General features: G+C 44.3%; 2 protein-coding genes across 4 annotated transcripts; one reads left to right on the top strand and one right to left on the bottom strand.

Moving 5' to 3' along the window:
- The first annotated feature begins 1,525 nt into the window (after positions 1-1,525).
- Positions 1,526-5,789, top strand: LOC101164300 (mitochondrial RNA pseudouridine synthase rpusd4-like). Its single transcript, XM_004068529.4, has 6 exons — positions 1,526-1,999; positions 2,497-2,704; positions 2,788-2,881; positions 3,064-3,214; positions 3,292-3,389; positions 5,184-5,789. Exons 1-6 carry the CDS (start codon positions 1,576-1,578, stop codon positions 5,427-5,429), a joined length of 1,221 nt encoding a protein of 406 aa, XP_004068577.2. The 5' UTR covers positions 1,526-1,575; the 3' UTR covers positions 5,430-5,789.
- Positions 5,668-14,762, bottom strand: LOC101164050 (glutamine-rich protein 1). 3 transcript variants are annotated; one of them, XM_011474729.3, is made up of 12 exons: positions 14,655-14,762; positions 13,447-13,706; positions 10,789-10,863; positions 9,026-9,163; positions 8,157-8,957; positions 7,741-7,900; positions 7,228-7,382; positions 7,036-7,150; positions 6,847-6,955; positions 6,616-6,767; positions 6,456-6,546; positions 5,668-6,377 (listed from the first exon to the last, which is right to left on the bottom strand). In XM_011474729.3, exons 2-12 carry the CDS (start codon positions 13,693-13,695, stop codon positions 6,188-6,190), a joined length of 2,235 nt encoding a protein of 744 aa, XP_011473031.1. In that variant the 5' UTR covers positions 13,696-13,706; positions 14,655-14,762; the 3' UTR covers positions 5,668-6,187. The 3 variants fall into 3 exon arrangements, with proteins under 3 accessions (XP_011473031.1, XP_011473032.1, XP_020558744.1); XM_011474730.3 differs by lacking the exon at positions 14,655-14,762 and adding an exon at positions 14,570-14,643; XM_020703085.2 differs by lacking the exon at positions 14,655-14,762 and adding an exon at positions 14,338-14,475.
- Positions 14,763-14,885: the final 123 nt, after the last annotated feature.

The following is a 14,885-nucleotide window of genomic DNA, read 5'->3' as shown; positions in this document are numbered from 1 at the left end:
ACAGTTTGTCTGTCGTCCTCTTGTGGTTACATACAGAACAACAAATAGCTTGCACTGAGGCTAAAGGATGGAAGCACTTTTAGAAAAGCATAATTAAGAAAAAAGTCAAAACCAGAAATTCTTTTCATTTTCAAAATGAAGCTGCAGTTTTTGACTCAAAATGAAAAATAAATCCTTCAAAATGCTTTTTCATTTTCTACTTTAAAACTGCTTTCATTTTAATTGTGAGTCAAAAACTGCAGCTTCATTCTGAAAAGGAAAAAGCATTTCTTGTATTGACTTTTATTTTTAATGATGCTACACAAATGCTTTTATACTGAAGGAGCAATTGGTAAGTAAAAATCTAAATATTTTTTTCCCAATATTTAAACTACAGTCCATTTTGTAGCCTACATTATCATCATGTTTGTTTGAACTGGGTTGAGCATATTAATGCCCTTATTGTGGCGGATCAACCTGAATTATTTTAATGAATTTAAAAATTGAATATGTTTTTTATGTCAAAGTGTTCAATTGACTGCATCTGAATACTGATGTTGAGTGTTGGGAACCTAAAGGTGGAGCGGATCTTTATACTGTATCATCTGAGTCACATTGAACAGGATTGTTTGCACTTTTTCACTGAATAAAAAAAAAAAAAAAACGACACAAACTTCAAGTTAAAAAGTGTTTCCTCCGCTGTCCTTAACCTGCGTCCTCAAGCCGCATTTCTGGAGCACGTGTGGCGTTAAATGACCCTGACCACTGCCGTCAGTGCTCTGCTGGGCCCCGCTCAAACCCCCTCAACGTGCCCTGCTACTGCTCTGGTAAACACTTTGCTTCACAAAAACTCTTTTGGGACCTGAAGTCTTTTTGGAGCACTTCTCATGAAGCCATACAGTGGAGCCACTGTAATGCAGACAAAGGTCAAGCAAAATGAATTTTGTTTAGTCTATCGCAGAGAGTCTGTAGGTAAAATGTTGATGATATATTGTAGTAGAAAAGGGTTAGAAACCATTAGACCTGCTGTTTACATACATGGACATCACATTTTGGGCTCCTTCTACCAGAGACTTAGTGAACTACTTAGTGGGAAGTGTTAGTATAAACAAAGTCATACAACCAGCACAACACAATTATTTTATGTTACACAAGTCTCAAATAAGGAAGGGCTAATGGCTGACGAAGTATGCATTATCACTTTCTAATGCACGCCATGGAAGCCTGACGGTTGCTTACCTCTACATGTAATGCGTTTTAAAATAAAATTTAACGATTCTTTTAAAAGTTAAAATTTCATACAGTTTATTTGGATTAGTTTAAAAGAAATATTCGTCTTTTTGTGTTTCACAACTTTATTTTAGAGACATGAAGCTCAGAAATAATTCACCTTTACTCCATTTTTTGTTTTAAAAAATAATTCATAATATTTGAATTTTTAAAAAAAATGGGCAGAACAAATTTTATATTTCATTCATTTTTATTATGCATATTAAGTATTGTTTTATAAAATTGCGTTTAATCTCATTTGCTCATCAGACATTTACTTTGAAAGGTGTGACCCGGAAGTTTTCTCGTTGATTTGCTTCCGTGTGTATGTCAATGTTGTGCAGCTCTGCTATGGTTGTCCTCAGGAAGATCCTCCATGTGAGTAAAAGCATCTCCAGCTTCAGGAGTTTCGAGGCTCCGTTTAGCCGCCTCCGTGGTCCGGAGAGCAGAGACGCTCTCACCCGGAGTCAGAGCTCCGCGGCCGGCCGCGCTCCAGCGCCACACTCCGGGGACAAACCGCGGCTCAGAGCGATCGACCTGGCTCACGAAGTCCGACAGGAGAAGGCAGAGACGGGGCGGCCGGGGCCCGCGGCGTCCGCTCGTCCTGGGCGGGTGGCGGAGCTGAAACGGTTCAGTCAGCAGCTCCAGAACGTCCATCCCAACGTCCTGGCCAAGCAGCTCCGCAGAAGCGTCCTGTACGCGGATGAGGACGTGGTGGTCATCAGCAAACCCCACGGGGTTCCTGTCAGAGGTCAGTGTGCAAGAAAACACTAGTCCGACTGCTGCCCACTAACGCTGCACGAGAGACTGTATCACGTGAAACTTCATTTGTAGCACTTTTCCTGCTGCAAAGCATCGCAAAGTGCTTTCCTTAACCCGTGTGCTAGCCTATGGGGTCAAAATGACCCCACTCTTACATTGACGTGTTATCCCTACCATGATTAAGGTGGAGAGGATTTCATGTAATCCATAGTGTAGATCACAAATCATTGAAAAAAATAAAGGCTCAGCGCACTGTCTAGTAGGGTCCAGATGACCCCACTCCCAACGTTAACGTGCCTCCAACTACACTCCTACTACAACCTAGCACAAGGGTTAAGTAGACTGATGTGAACGTCTGCTCTCAGCTGTAACTTCAGCTCCAGTGGAACAAACAGAACTGCTGGAAAATCCATTTTACTCAACGACAAAGTCCGTCTGTTTAGATGTTGTCTGACAGAATGACGGGAATTTTCTCTGCTCTCTCAGAGGACGCAGGAGCCAATTCCATCTCCTCTGTCCTTCCTGTTCTCTCCAAAATGATGAGCGGGATGAAAGTCAGGTCCGAATCTCAGCTTCTCCCCTGCCTGGGCCTGGAGAAAGACTCAACAGGAGCCCTCCTGCTGGCCAGGAACGAGGACGTGGTGGAGCACATCCTCTCCCTGAGAAGAAACAACCAAGTCCAGAGGAAATATTGGTGAGATCAGGTGTGGTCATTGCGGACCGACAAGCTGGAGACAAAGAGTCCCGTTCATGTCACTCAACCCCCGCGTTGTGCAGGGTTGTTGCAGTCGGTGTTCCTGTTCCGTCTGAAGGACTGGTGGACATCCCCATCATTGAAAGAGAGGTTGCAGGCTCTCAGCCTCACTTCAAGGTGAACCTCTTCTTGGTTTTTCTAAAGTCTTTCCATTTGTCAAGCGATTGTAGGAATTAGGTTTTTTAGACTTTATTTTTATAATTTACTATGTTTCTTATTTTTTTTCACTCCAAGAAAAGTGTGTTTGTACATGTGTGAGGATTCTTTGTAAAGCCTAAAGGACATGTCGTTGTTGTCAGATGGATCTGAGTCCGCTCTTTCGGATGAGCGATGCAGGAGACGGCTTGATCCGGGTCCGAGGCCAGCGCCAAGCCCATCCTGCTGTCACCAAGTACCGGGTCCTGGAGAGCGGCGGCGGCTGCAGCCTGGTGGAGCTCCAACCTTTTACCGGTACCACCGTCTGCTTTTTTAAAGTGCTCCGGTGGGGAATTCCACCCTTTTTACTGTTTGGATTCTTCCGTGCACAGAAGTGAAGCATCAGATGAGGGTCCACATGGCTATTGCTCTGGACTGCCCTATTCTCGGTGACCACAAGTACTCTCATCGGAACAAACTGGCACCACAGGTAAACATGCCCAAGCATTACTTCCAGACAAAATGTTACAAGAAGCCATTTTAGCGGGAGAAAGATGTGGCGTTTCATGGCTGCCGTTCATCGAACTAGTCCAAAGAAAACTGAGCGAGTGTGTTCAGGAACCGAGGGAGGAACCTTACAACCGCTAATGCTAACCGGGCGACCCCGCATTTTACAACTGCACGGGTGCAATCCTAACTGAGCGCGCTCCTGCACGCTCGCTGGGTTTGCTAGCAGTGTTCAGGGGGCGTGTTTGTCACGTTGGGGTGGTAACCTTTCTGGTTGTTCTTATTGGCCGAAATTGGCAAGTCAAATCCGCCGAGGCAGCAGGGCGGGACTTTTGTTTTTTTAAGAGGTTTTAAAAGAAAGAAAACGGTGGATGTAACGTGGATAAAAACGTTAACGAACGCTCAAGAACAAGGTGAGAAAGTGCAGCGGGTTGTTTTGTGCTGGACGTTTTTCTCATGTGAAAATCACTTTATCAGGTACATATACATGTAGACTATAGTTAGCCTGAGACAGCTACTACGCAACTCAAAGTACAGGAAGCGTGTATTAGCATGTGGCTAACAAATGCTAACGATGGAGCGGCATCTCACCCATGAAGCATGAAATGAATCTTCATTTTATGCTTCATTTTCTTTTGTGTTGCTAGTTAAATGAAGACCTGATTGTTAATCCTCACTGCTTGGAGTTGTTAAATCTTCTGAAGTATTTCTGCGATGAAAAACCCCGCTGCCCTTTCTTACCTTGGTCTTGTTAACGTGTTAATCTATGTCACATCGTCACACCGTTTGGTTTCTATAATGCCTCTAAAAAATGAAAGCCCCGCCCAGCTGGATGTGACCTGCTAATTTCAGCCAATCACATCAACCAGAAAGGTTACCGCCCCCAAGTGACAAACACAAACACGCCCCCTGACGAGCAAGCGAGCGCACGCCGTCAGAGCTTTACGATCACTCAGTTCCTGAATCCACTCACTGTCATAGCCATTAAACGCCGTAGAAAGAGCAAAGGCGGTTCTTATTAGCATGTGAAACTTCTTTAACCCTTGTGCTATCTTAGATGACCCCACCCTTACATTGACGTGTTCTCCCTACCATGACAAAGGTGGATAAAGGTGGAAAGATTTCATGTAATCCATGGACACCAGTGAAGATCACAAATCATTGAAGAAAAAAGGTTCAGAGCACTGTCTAGTGGGTCTAGATGACCCAACTCTCAACGTTAAAGTGCCTAGGATAGCACAAGGGTTACAGACCCACTGTAATGAACATGTTTTTCCAACATGCTCTTGTGGCTGTTTTCTGATGATGCACATATGTCTACATACACACACATAGGATTAAAACTGCATTTTTAAATCATACCGTTGTGAATCAGGAGCAGACGAAACAATATCTGTGATGTAGAAAACATGCTAGGCAGGCCACAAGCACCCTGCCAACTCAAGTTAATGAATTACTGCCGCTCTGCAGAAGCTAGGTCCTAGAAAACAACCCAGGCTTTCTGATTTGGGCTAAAAGTGGCATGACTAAAAGATCATTGCGAACCCTTTAAAAATGGATCAGGAGATGATGGGAGTGACACTAAGTTTCTGCCGTAGAAACATCCTTTTGACTTCCTGGTTTTCAGTAAAATGTTAAGTTGGGAGAGACACAACTTACACAAAATCCCTTTTGGAATATCCCGGAGCATGTTTACTGTCAATATGCTAAACGAATTAAAGACCTACATGTCCTTGTTGTTTTGGTACCAACCTTTCAAAACTGCTTTGATCCACAGAAACTGCCAGAACACATGTTGAAAAAGCTGGGGCTGGAACAAAGCCAGATCCGCTACCTTCCCCTTCATCTCCACGCCAGACAGCTGATCCTACCTGCAAGAAGCGGCCAAGCAGACATCCGGGTTTCCTGTCCTCTGCCCAAGTACTTCCTGCAAACACTGAATCGACTGCGCTTGAACTTCAGAGAAGACAAAGGAGACAAATCACCTTCTGAAATCCAGGAAACACCCGTCCAGAAGCGATAGCCGGGGCTTGTGAAGCGTGCTTCTGCCACACGCAGGAAGTGGGCGATTTGACCATTTAAATGAAATGGGCCGTTACCTGCAAGGCTGGGTTATAGCAGTCTTGTTGTTTAAGATGAACCAGCACAGGAGGAGCTGTAGAGCTGGACAAAATGCTTGGATAATAAACTGTCTCTGTGTTCCTGAGTCCTCCTCACCGCTCTCGCTCAGTGATGAAGCTCTATTGGAAACTACGACACAATGAAGAAAGGAACTGGCTTTTTTATTTTCAAATATAGCTTTTGTGAATCAGTGAGGGTCACCTCTTCCATTCGCTGTTCTGAATTATCGTTTGGAAAATAATAAAAAAGAAAAAAAAACAGGCACAAGTTTGGACATAAATACATGGTTTAAACTGCAGTGAGATCAACTGAAAGGTGGTCCCTTTAATGATCTGTTGAGCTTTAATGCATGAAGGTGAGACTAGAGAACAGTTGGATAAACGTTGAGTCACGTGGCTAAGACTTCTGCAGGGACACCTCTTTCTCACGAGCATTAACCGTGACCCGTCAGTGAGACTTAAAAAAGGTTGTCTTCCAGAGGAAGCGTCCTCTTCTGTAGCTGCAAAAGCTACGAGACGAGAAAGATCTCCGAAAAACCCGGCCAGTGTGGTTATGAGCAAAAATCCAAAATGATTGTTCCGAATGTTGTCCCGCTCTGAGGGGATTTCAGAGTCGGGACGGGCACTGCATAGTCAGTCCACTCAGCCCCCCCCCTCCACTTTAGCTCACACTGTTTTGACTGGCAGAGATGATCTCCTGGATCTCTCGGACCACGATGATTCGGGCCAGCATGTGCTCCACCTGCTGGCTGGCGAGGGGCTGAGACGAGTACCACATGGGGCTGTTTGGTGCCACCACAGGCTCTGGAGTCATGTAGTAGGCGTCGTTGCGGCCTTTGACACTCTGAGGACTGAAAAACAAAAGCAAAGCCCGACTGAAGTGCAAGTTCAAAATCCCGTCAGACTTTTTGTCTTCAGCAGCTGCTCACCATTTGAAGAGGTAAAAGTCATAAAGTTTTATGGGACAGCGAAGCGGATTCTCAGCGTCCTCCACCTGCTCTTCGTACATCTCGTCGGCTCCTGAAAGAGAGGTCAGGTGAGGTCATGAAGGCGCTCACACCCGGACCTCAGGAGGACCCAGGACCTCACCCTTCTGTCCGGCGCCGTGTTGGCCTTGAACTTTGAGAAGGCGGATGCTGGTTGCTTTGTCCTTGGCGTTCGCGGGGTTCTTCCTCGTGTGTCTCAACACTTTCGAGAAGGAAACTCTCATGTGCTGCTCTGGAGTCATCAGGTGGAAATACCTGCAAAACACCAGTGGGTCCTTAGCCTGTGACGCTCGGGGTCCCACAGGAAAAACTCCTGCTGCTGCTGCTCACTTACTTAGTGTTGAAATACATTAGAGTTGTGAGCAATGTGGACGGTGAATGTGCACCGAGCTGTTTGCACTCCCACAGCATCTCCTCTGTCACATGAGTTGGAATGATGTAACCTAGGACGCAGATAAAGAACAAGTCTGGGATTTTTGCTACGAAAGCAATTCCCCCAAAGTAAAAGCAGAATGTGCCGCACCTAAAGGATGAACACTGGGCTTCCAGTCATGCAGGATTTTGTGTAAACTCTCACAAAATCGTGTGTAATATGGATCGGAGAAAATGTCATCCACGCGTCCATTATCAGACAGATACTAAAAAAAGTAGAACAAAAGAAAGCAAGACGTTAACTGTGTTCCAATGGTCGGCTCCCTAAGAGCAAGAGACTAACCTTCTGTATACACAGGAACACGTAGTACAGAACATCAGGTGCAAAGTGTTCCTCCTCGGACCCTCGTGCCTCCTGCGTCATCAGGGAAAGGCCCAGGTTCAGCTCGGCTACGGCGCTGGATATCAGGTCCTCCTGGAAACGCAGAGGCTGACGACCTGGAAGGGACACGGACACGCTTTCACATGAAGCTCCAAGAGGAGACGTTTGAGCAGTGCTCCCTCGCTCATCATGGGGGTGCAATCCGTAAATAACCCCCCACAGGAGAAATCCACCAAGTAGGATTAGGAATATTTAAGGCTGGAGAACTCCTCACTACCCACGTTCTACACTTTTCTCAGACAGACGGGAACATTTTCACACTTTTCTCTTTTGTTTAAAGTCCAAAGTTCATAGAAAAATAAGTTCAGTATTACAGAATTAAAATAAACATCTGCTCATAGTTGAAGGTTTATGTAATTCTTAGACAGCCAATCAAGAAAACGGAGCACTGAACAGAATGAAAGGTTTACTGACGTCCTATTGGGGCAAAGCTGGTATTTTCCTGCTTGTTCAGTTCGGCGTTTTTTCGACTGGCCCAGAGGCGCCACACCTCCAGGCCCTCCTCCGGCTTCAGAGAGACTGGAACCAGGATCTCTGTCGGGGGTTCAGCATCACCCTCCGCCTCCCCTTGGCTCTGTTTGAAATCAAGAGGAAAATGTGAAAGTCTGCAGAAACGCACACAGCCATGCACCGCTTCTGGATTCCTCACTGCTCATTTGGCTTCAGACTGTCAGGACAAAAAAAAACTGAAGTGCGGGTTTAAAAAGAATATTGATATTTTTCAACTATTTTAAAAGAACAAGAGCAGCTGTATTGTCTGATGTTATATTTGCTGTATTGACCAACACAAAGACTAATCTTAGAAGTGAAGCTACAGGAAACGCTCTAACCTGCAGGTGAAGTTGTTGCTCTTGCCCTCCCCCTAGGCTCTGTTGGTGGTTGGGGTCCCATATCTGCACCGACTGTGTGGTGTTGTACGTCCCTCCGACGGTTTGCACTGCCACTGGGATGTGAATGTTCCCGTTCATGAACTGTGCAGGGAACAGCGTCTGGACTATTTCCTCCTGTGTTGCTGTGGAGGCTGACTGAACGTCTCCAGAACTGGACACAGAGCTGTTGGACATTTTGTCTTTGCTGTTGGTGGTGGTGACCTGCACTGTGCTATACGTCTCTTGTGGTATAGCGATGTGGGTGACACCTTGCTGCTGCGGGGTGGAGTACACTGGGATGGTCCACGTCTCCCCTGTGGGAGCTGTGATTGTTCCTGTAGTGCTGTACAGTTGAGTACTGTCAACGGTGAGCAGGTCTGGCCGCAGGGACACATAACTTTGCTGCTGTCCTTGAGGGATGGCCAGAACCGTGGCCACCTGCTGGCCCTGGGGAACAGCGTAGGACACCGCTAACGGTACATCTACCTTACGCTTCTTTGCCGGTTGGAGGACGGCTGCAACTGTGCCGGGCCTTCTTTCGGCCTCCCTGGGGGACTCCTGTTGGGAAGGAGACACGGCCTCTATGGTTTGGATCTGGATCTGTTGACCACCTTGGAGCTGGATCTGCTGGCCAGCCTGGAGTTGAATGTGCTGACCCCCTGGCAGCTGAATGTGCTGCGCTCCTTGTAGCTGAATCTGTTCGCCACTCGACAACTGGATCTGCTGGCCTCCAGCAACAGCTGCAACCAACTGAGCCTGGATCTGTGAAAGGAAGGAAGCTTAGTCCCAAAGTACCAACGTCAAACCTGTGAGGAAACCATGCATCATACCTGCTGCTGCTGCTCCTCAGTGAGCTCTCCTTGTTGGACAAACTGGGCTGTTGAAATCCCCACCAAGTCTTGCTGAGAGGGGGAAGTCACCTGAAGGACTTGACCGACGGTTTGACCCTGCTGCTCCTGGATCTGAACCTGACAGACAGGAAGCAAGACAGATATATCATCCCTAGTAATTTTGCCATCAATTCATAATAAGAATAGAGGCACAACGTGCAGGTTGTGTGTCATCTCAAGACCACAAGCTTCCCTTTAAACTTTTTACAAACAGGTATGTTTTCAACTGTAATGAGAAAAAAAACGCTGCTTAGAAGAGAAATGTTTTAGCTAGAATAAAGAAATTACATGTTTTACTTTGTCAATAATTACAGCATTTCTCACAAGCTAATCTTGTAGTTCTTTCTTTCACACTTAACACGCATCCGTTGATTTCAAACGAAAAAGCTTCAGGTTCATAAGTTAAAGAGGCCATCAATGGAACGGTGCAGGTTCTGTTGCAAACCCCACAAATAGAATCTACTTAATGCCCCATGCACAATAGAATTAGGAGAAGAGAATTACCAGTATATATTAACCAAATTGTTAAAGAGACATTTAATAAAAATATAAGAAAACCTGTGAAAAAAAACAGAATCCAGTTCTTCTTTCATTTAGTCTACTGCACCCTAGTTTTCTCCCTTTGAAATGTAATTTTATTTCCTAGATCCTTATACTTCCATCACTTCCTTAACCCTTCTGCTGTCCTAGGCACTTTACCATTGGGAGTTGGGTCATCTAGACCAGTGTTTTTCAACCAGTGTGCCGCGGCACACTAGTGTGCCGTGGGAGATGGTCAAGTGTGCCGTGAGAAATTGCCCTCATTAACTGATCTAAAAACATTTACTATCTCCAGGAAATCAGCTCTTTGTTCATCCAAACAGGCCCTGATAAAACACTGAGAAGTTAAGAATATGAAATATCATAAAATTATTTTTTCTTTGTTTATATGATTCTATTAAAGATATTTTGATAAGAATAACGGGATAGCGCGATTTAGCTGCAGCTATAAGAGTGTAAGGAAAAGTCCCGCCCCTTTAACTGTCTCCACCAATCATTCTTGAAGGCTTAATCACATGTCATCAGTCTGACCAATCAGAAGTGGTTAAAGTATTCACTTCCTTGTTTCGATTTAGCGCAAAAAAGTCTCTGTTCTAACAAAAATACCAGCTAAAGCTCGTCTTTAGCGGTGTAGCTTTCCAGAGAATCTGGTATCAGACTGGAACAAGTGAACAAAACCATGAAGCTCAAAGACGCTGGTCTTTCTGCGGTCGGCGCATTACGGGCACTACATCTCCCATGATGCAGTAAAGTGACTGTCTTAGCGCACAATGAGTCTCTCCTCTTAACGTCTTAAAACAACGAACACACATCAAACAGTTTTTGGATCTTTTGACTTAATTTTTAATACATCTTTTAGAAAAAACAGCTGCAGCTTCCAGGGTTTTCTGCAACAATTATCACAAAAATGCATGTGAGGTTGCGGAGGGGCTGTAGATCAATACAGACTGAGCTGTGCCGTGGCTCAAAAAAGGTTGAAAAACACTGATCTAGACCCACTAGACAGTGCTCTGAACCTTTTTTCTTCAATGATTTGTGATCTTCACTGGTGTCCATGGATTACATGAAATCTTTCCACCTTTATCCACCTTTGTCATAGTAGGGAGAACACGTCAATGTAAGGGTGGGGTCATAATAAATACAAAGTATGTTTATGAACTCACCTGCACCTGGAGCTGTTGCTCAGTCCCGTGATGGGCTGACATTTGAGGTGAAATCTCTGCTGACGTCACCTGCACCTGTAAACAAATACATACCGGTACATGTCAGGAATACAGCTACAGAACACCCCCGGAAGTCGCACTCCCATAATCCAAGGGTCTATTGTAAAAGCATCCCAGTGGTCTTTTAAGTGGACTAATATGAGAGTGCTATTTTCTATTTTATTATTCTGTTTGTGTTTTCAAACTTGTCCTAAATGTTACCCTAACATTGTGCTTCTTGTGTCCTTTTTCTCAACACTTGACTGTAAGAACACTTCTGAGGTCATGTAACATGTCTCAATGACAATAAAGCCTACTCTATTTTATTAATTTAGATAATGACATTTTTAGGCAAAATCAAAAAACGTGTCATTTTCTAGAATCTAGGACATCGTTTCTGACAAGCGCCAGTAGTTCATTAGAAATTTGCCTCGGAGTTATGGGCAGGACTGTTGTCGCCGAGGAAGCCCGCCCCCACTTCCCGTCATCCCACTTGCTCTCCCCAACGCTGAGAACTTTCAGTTTAGATGCTCTTCCACTAGCTTACAGCCCCTCACAACTCCAAGCTAACATTACTGGTGCAACAGAAATGGCCAGCAATATTGGAGCCATCTGCCCGTACAGTTTAGACCCAGATTCCAGCTGAGACGAGGCAAAGGAAGATGTACACGCAACAACGGTTTTTCCTATGGGCAATGTGGCAGTCGCCCAGGGTGCAATCTTCTGGGGGGCTCAGGAGCGCCCAAAAACACAGAACAAAAACCTTCCTCCTCTCCCTGCAGTTTTTCTAGACTCCAAGTTCTCATCATTGTCAACTTGCTGCTGTAATGACAGTGCTTTGCGTTGTCTGTGTGGAACACGCTGGAGGAGCGCACGGGGGCGTTGGGGGCAAAACCAACTCGCAGCTGCAGAGGCTGTGAACAGGTGGAGGACAAACAGGTAGAGAGGCAGGGAGGGGCTTAGACTCACTGCTTATGATTCCAGACCCTGCAACAAACTAACAGCTGCTGCCTGATAAAACAGAGTTTTCTTTCATGAAATTCATTTACTTTATTGAGAAGGAGTCTGCATCAAAGTGAATCTGTTTCCATCATCTCCCTCTTTTTAACTCTGGTGTTTGGCAGACAGAAAAGTCTATTGTGGGAAATGGACAAAAGATCAAAGGAAACATCAGTTTAGAGAGAAGAGGAAGGATGAGGAATGCAGGCGGGGTCCAAAATTAACAGCCGCTAGGGGCCAAATACGACCACATGTACTGATGGAGAGAAGACTTGGAGCAACATTAGGCTAATGATGGTTTGCACTTAATAAGACTGGTCTTCTTAACTATGTTACTGGTGGATTTCATCTAAACTTCTGCTGTTCTCATAAACAGTCAATGCTTCAGATGCAATCAACACAATCCTTTGTCTCGATCAGTTTCATGTGACACTTAAGCTCAAAAACAGAAGAATGTGTCCTTCAGTTTCCATTGATGCTCATTCATGAAGCAAACAGAAATATATTTATTCATAATTGGTGTCAGGGTCGTGTTCAAGAAAAAAAAAGAACAGAAAAATGTGGGAATTTTACCAGAAGCAGCCATCAAAAGAAAACAAGCTGATGCGTGTTAAGTGTGAACTAACTACAAACTAGATGTGAATCATGAATTCTACTATACAAGTATGTTTTACGTATATTTAACAATAAAGTAATATAGATGATATTTTGTTCTTGTGTTTTAACGGATGCTTTATGATGTTTCACCCAGGGCACCACACTAGCCAGGACCGCCTCTGTGTTCATGGATCCATTTGTCTGCAAGTGAATGCATCAGAATGGAGTGGAGCAGGAAGCTTGTAGCCCACTCACCGTAATAAAGGAATACGCAAATGTAAAATGTCCTTTTCATATATATATATATATATATATATTCAAAGAATTCTTTATTTTCATGACTATGAAAATTGTAGAGTCACACTGAAGGCATCAAAAATATGAATTAACACATGTGGAATTATATATTGTCACATTGTAGGTTCTTCATAGTAGCCACCTTTTGCTTTGATTACTGCTTTGTACACTCTTGGCATTCTCTTGATGAGCTTCTAGAGGTAGTCACCTGAAATGTTTTTCACTTCACAGCTGTCAGGTTTAATAAGTGGGATTTCTTGCCTTATAAATGGTGTTGAGACCATCAGTTCTGTTGTGCTGAATTCCACATGTGTTAATTCATAGTTTTGATGCCTTCAGTGTGAATCTACAATTTTCATAGTCATGAAAATAAAGAAAACTCTTTGAATGAGGTGTGTTCAAGCTTTTGGTCTGCACTGTATATGAAACAATAAAGGAAATTTCTATCGTCTTGTTCTTGACAGGAAAATTGCATTGCCTCTTATGTGCTTTGACTAATCTTCCTAAGTTGTTATTGTTCTAAACTTCACATAAAATGTGCATTTTCTGGCTCAAAATCATAATTTCTACACACATCTACACGTCTCTGTCAACCACACACTAGGTTTGTTTCATTTGAATCCCCAAAGCCTTGCATTGTTGTTTTCTCAGATGGGCTGAATATGAAGACACCTTCTGAGCAACAGAACAACATAGTAAGAGAAAGAGGAGTTTAAAGGTTCTTACTGGGCATGCCAGCTCCAGAAGAGATCCAGCCACCTCTGTGCTGTCAGTGTACACACAGTTGGCGACCTGCTGCTGGTACACCATGGTGGTTGTGGTGGCAGCCCCATCCTGTTGGCTGAACTCCTGCAGCACCTCTGGGCCCTTGGCGAGAGACTCCAGGAACTCCTTCATTCGGTGCTGAGGCACAGTGCGGGCCTTCTGCCGCACATACTCGTCAAAGGACACCACCCCACCCTCCTGCTCATTCATTCTTGATGGACCTGAGAAGTGATATTAAACAATACTCTTTAATGCAGACCAGCGTGTCATGTTGGTTCAGTGTAATGGATGCACAGACAACCTTCATGAGGGACTGTATATCATTGAACGTGGGTTTGACCATCTGAACACGTCAAACTATTCTCAGTTATCTCAGGATAACGTGATGAGAACTTGGAGCCCAACAATAGCTATACGAATGTAATGGATTTTTCTCAAATAATATAGTCATGTGATATACATTCAGATATGTCTTCAACAAATCCAGGGCTTCCCGTTTTTTTTAAACAATCTAGGAATTAGAGACACAAACGAACAATAAGATGACCTAATGTAGATTCCATCAGTTGTATTTCTGTTTGAAAATGGGTTATAGCATGCTAGCTTCACAGCGTTAGCAAGAGGCTGTTTGGTTACGGTCAGAATATGAGATTTGTGTTTATCGTTAAAGGGGTTCAAATAGTTATATTAGGTATAATTAACATGGTAGCTAGTCGGCATAGTTTACTGTAACGCAACATCAAAGCAGAAGTTCATTCATTGCACTAACTCGAGCCTAAAACTGCTAGTTGGGCTACTGTTAGCCAACTAGCTAGCTAGCTAGCTCGATAGCCGTGGATCCTGTCATGCTACCTTAAATAAAACGAAATCTTTTCCTTTCCGCCAAGGCACGGCGTTTAAAACCAAAAAGCCGATAAACGCATTACTGGTACCGCCAGCATGCTATTCTTTTGACCACATTGCCGTTTTGATATAAGCAAACCATGCCGTGACTACATCGCTATGAAATTTAACAACAGCAGCAAACAGTTTATGACGTCTGCACATTTTAAGCCTAGGTCTGAGGTCCTTTCTACGAACTCACGTCCTCACTGCTGGGGAGCCACGGGGTTTATTAATTCTCTGACATCTTTAAAAAAAAAAAGAAAAAAAGTTACCCTGACACTTACACTGGACCGCGATTCTTGCGACAGCCGTCTATCCAGATAACGGAAGTGCAGGCCCTAAAAACAACGCGACTTCTCGGCAGACTGCTCTGTCAGCTCCCAGCGGCCTGACGAACTGCGCTGCTCAACGGCAGTTTCCATCCCGAGACAAACGGCAGGAAAACCCCAAAAGTTTAAAAATAAAACCAAATTCACACCTTTAAACAAATGCTATTGACTGATTTCCAGTGCAAG

Source organism: Oryzias latipes, chromosome 5 (genome assembly GCF_002234675.1).
Source record: "Oryzias latipes chromosome 5, ASM223467v1".
Lineage (NCBI taxonomy): Eukaryota > Metazoa > Chordata > Actinopteri > Beloniformes > Adrianichthyidae > Oryzias > Oryzias latipes.
This window is presented reverse-complemented; position numbering and strand designations above follow the sequence as displayed.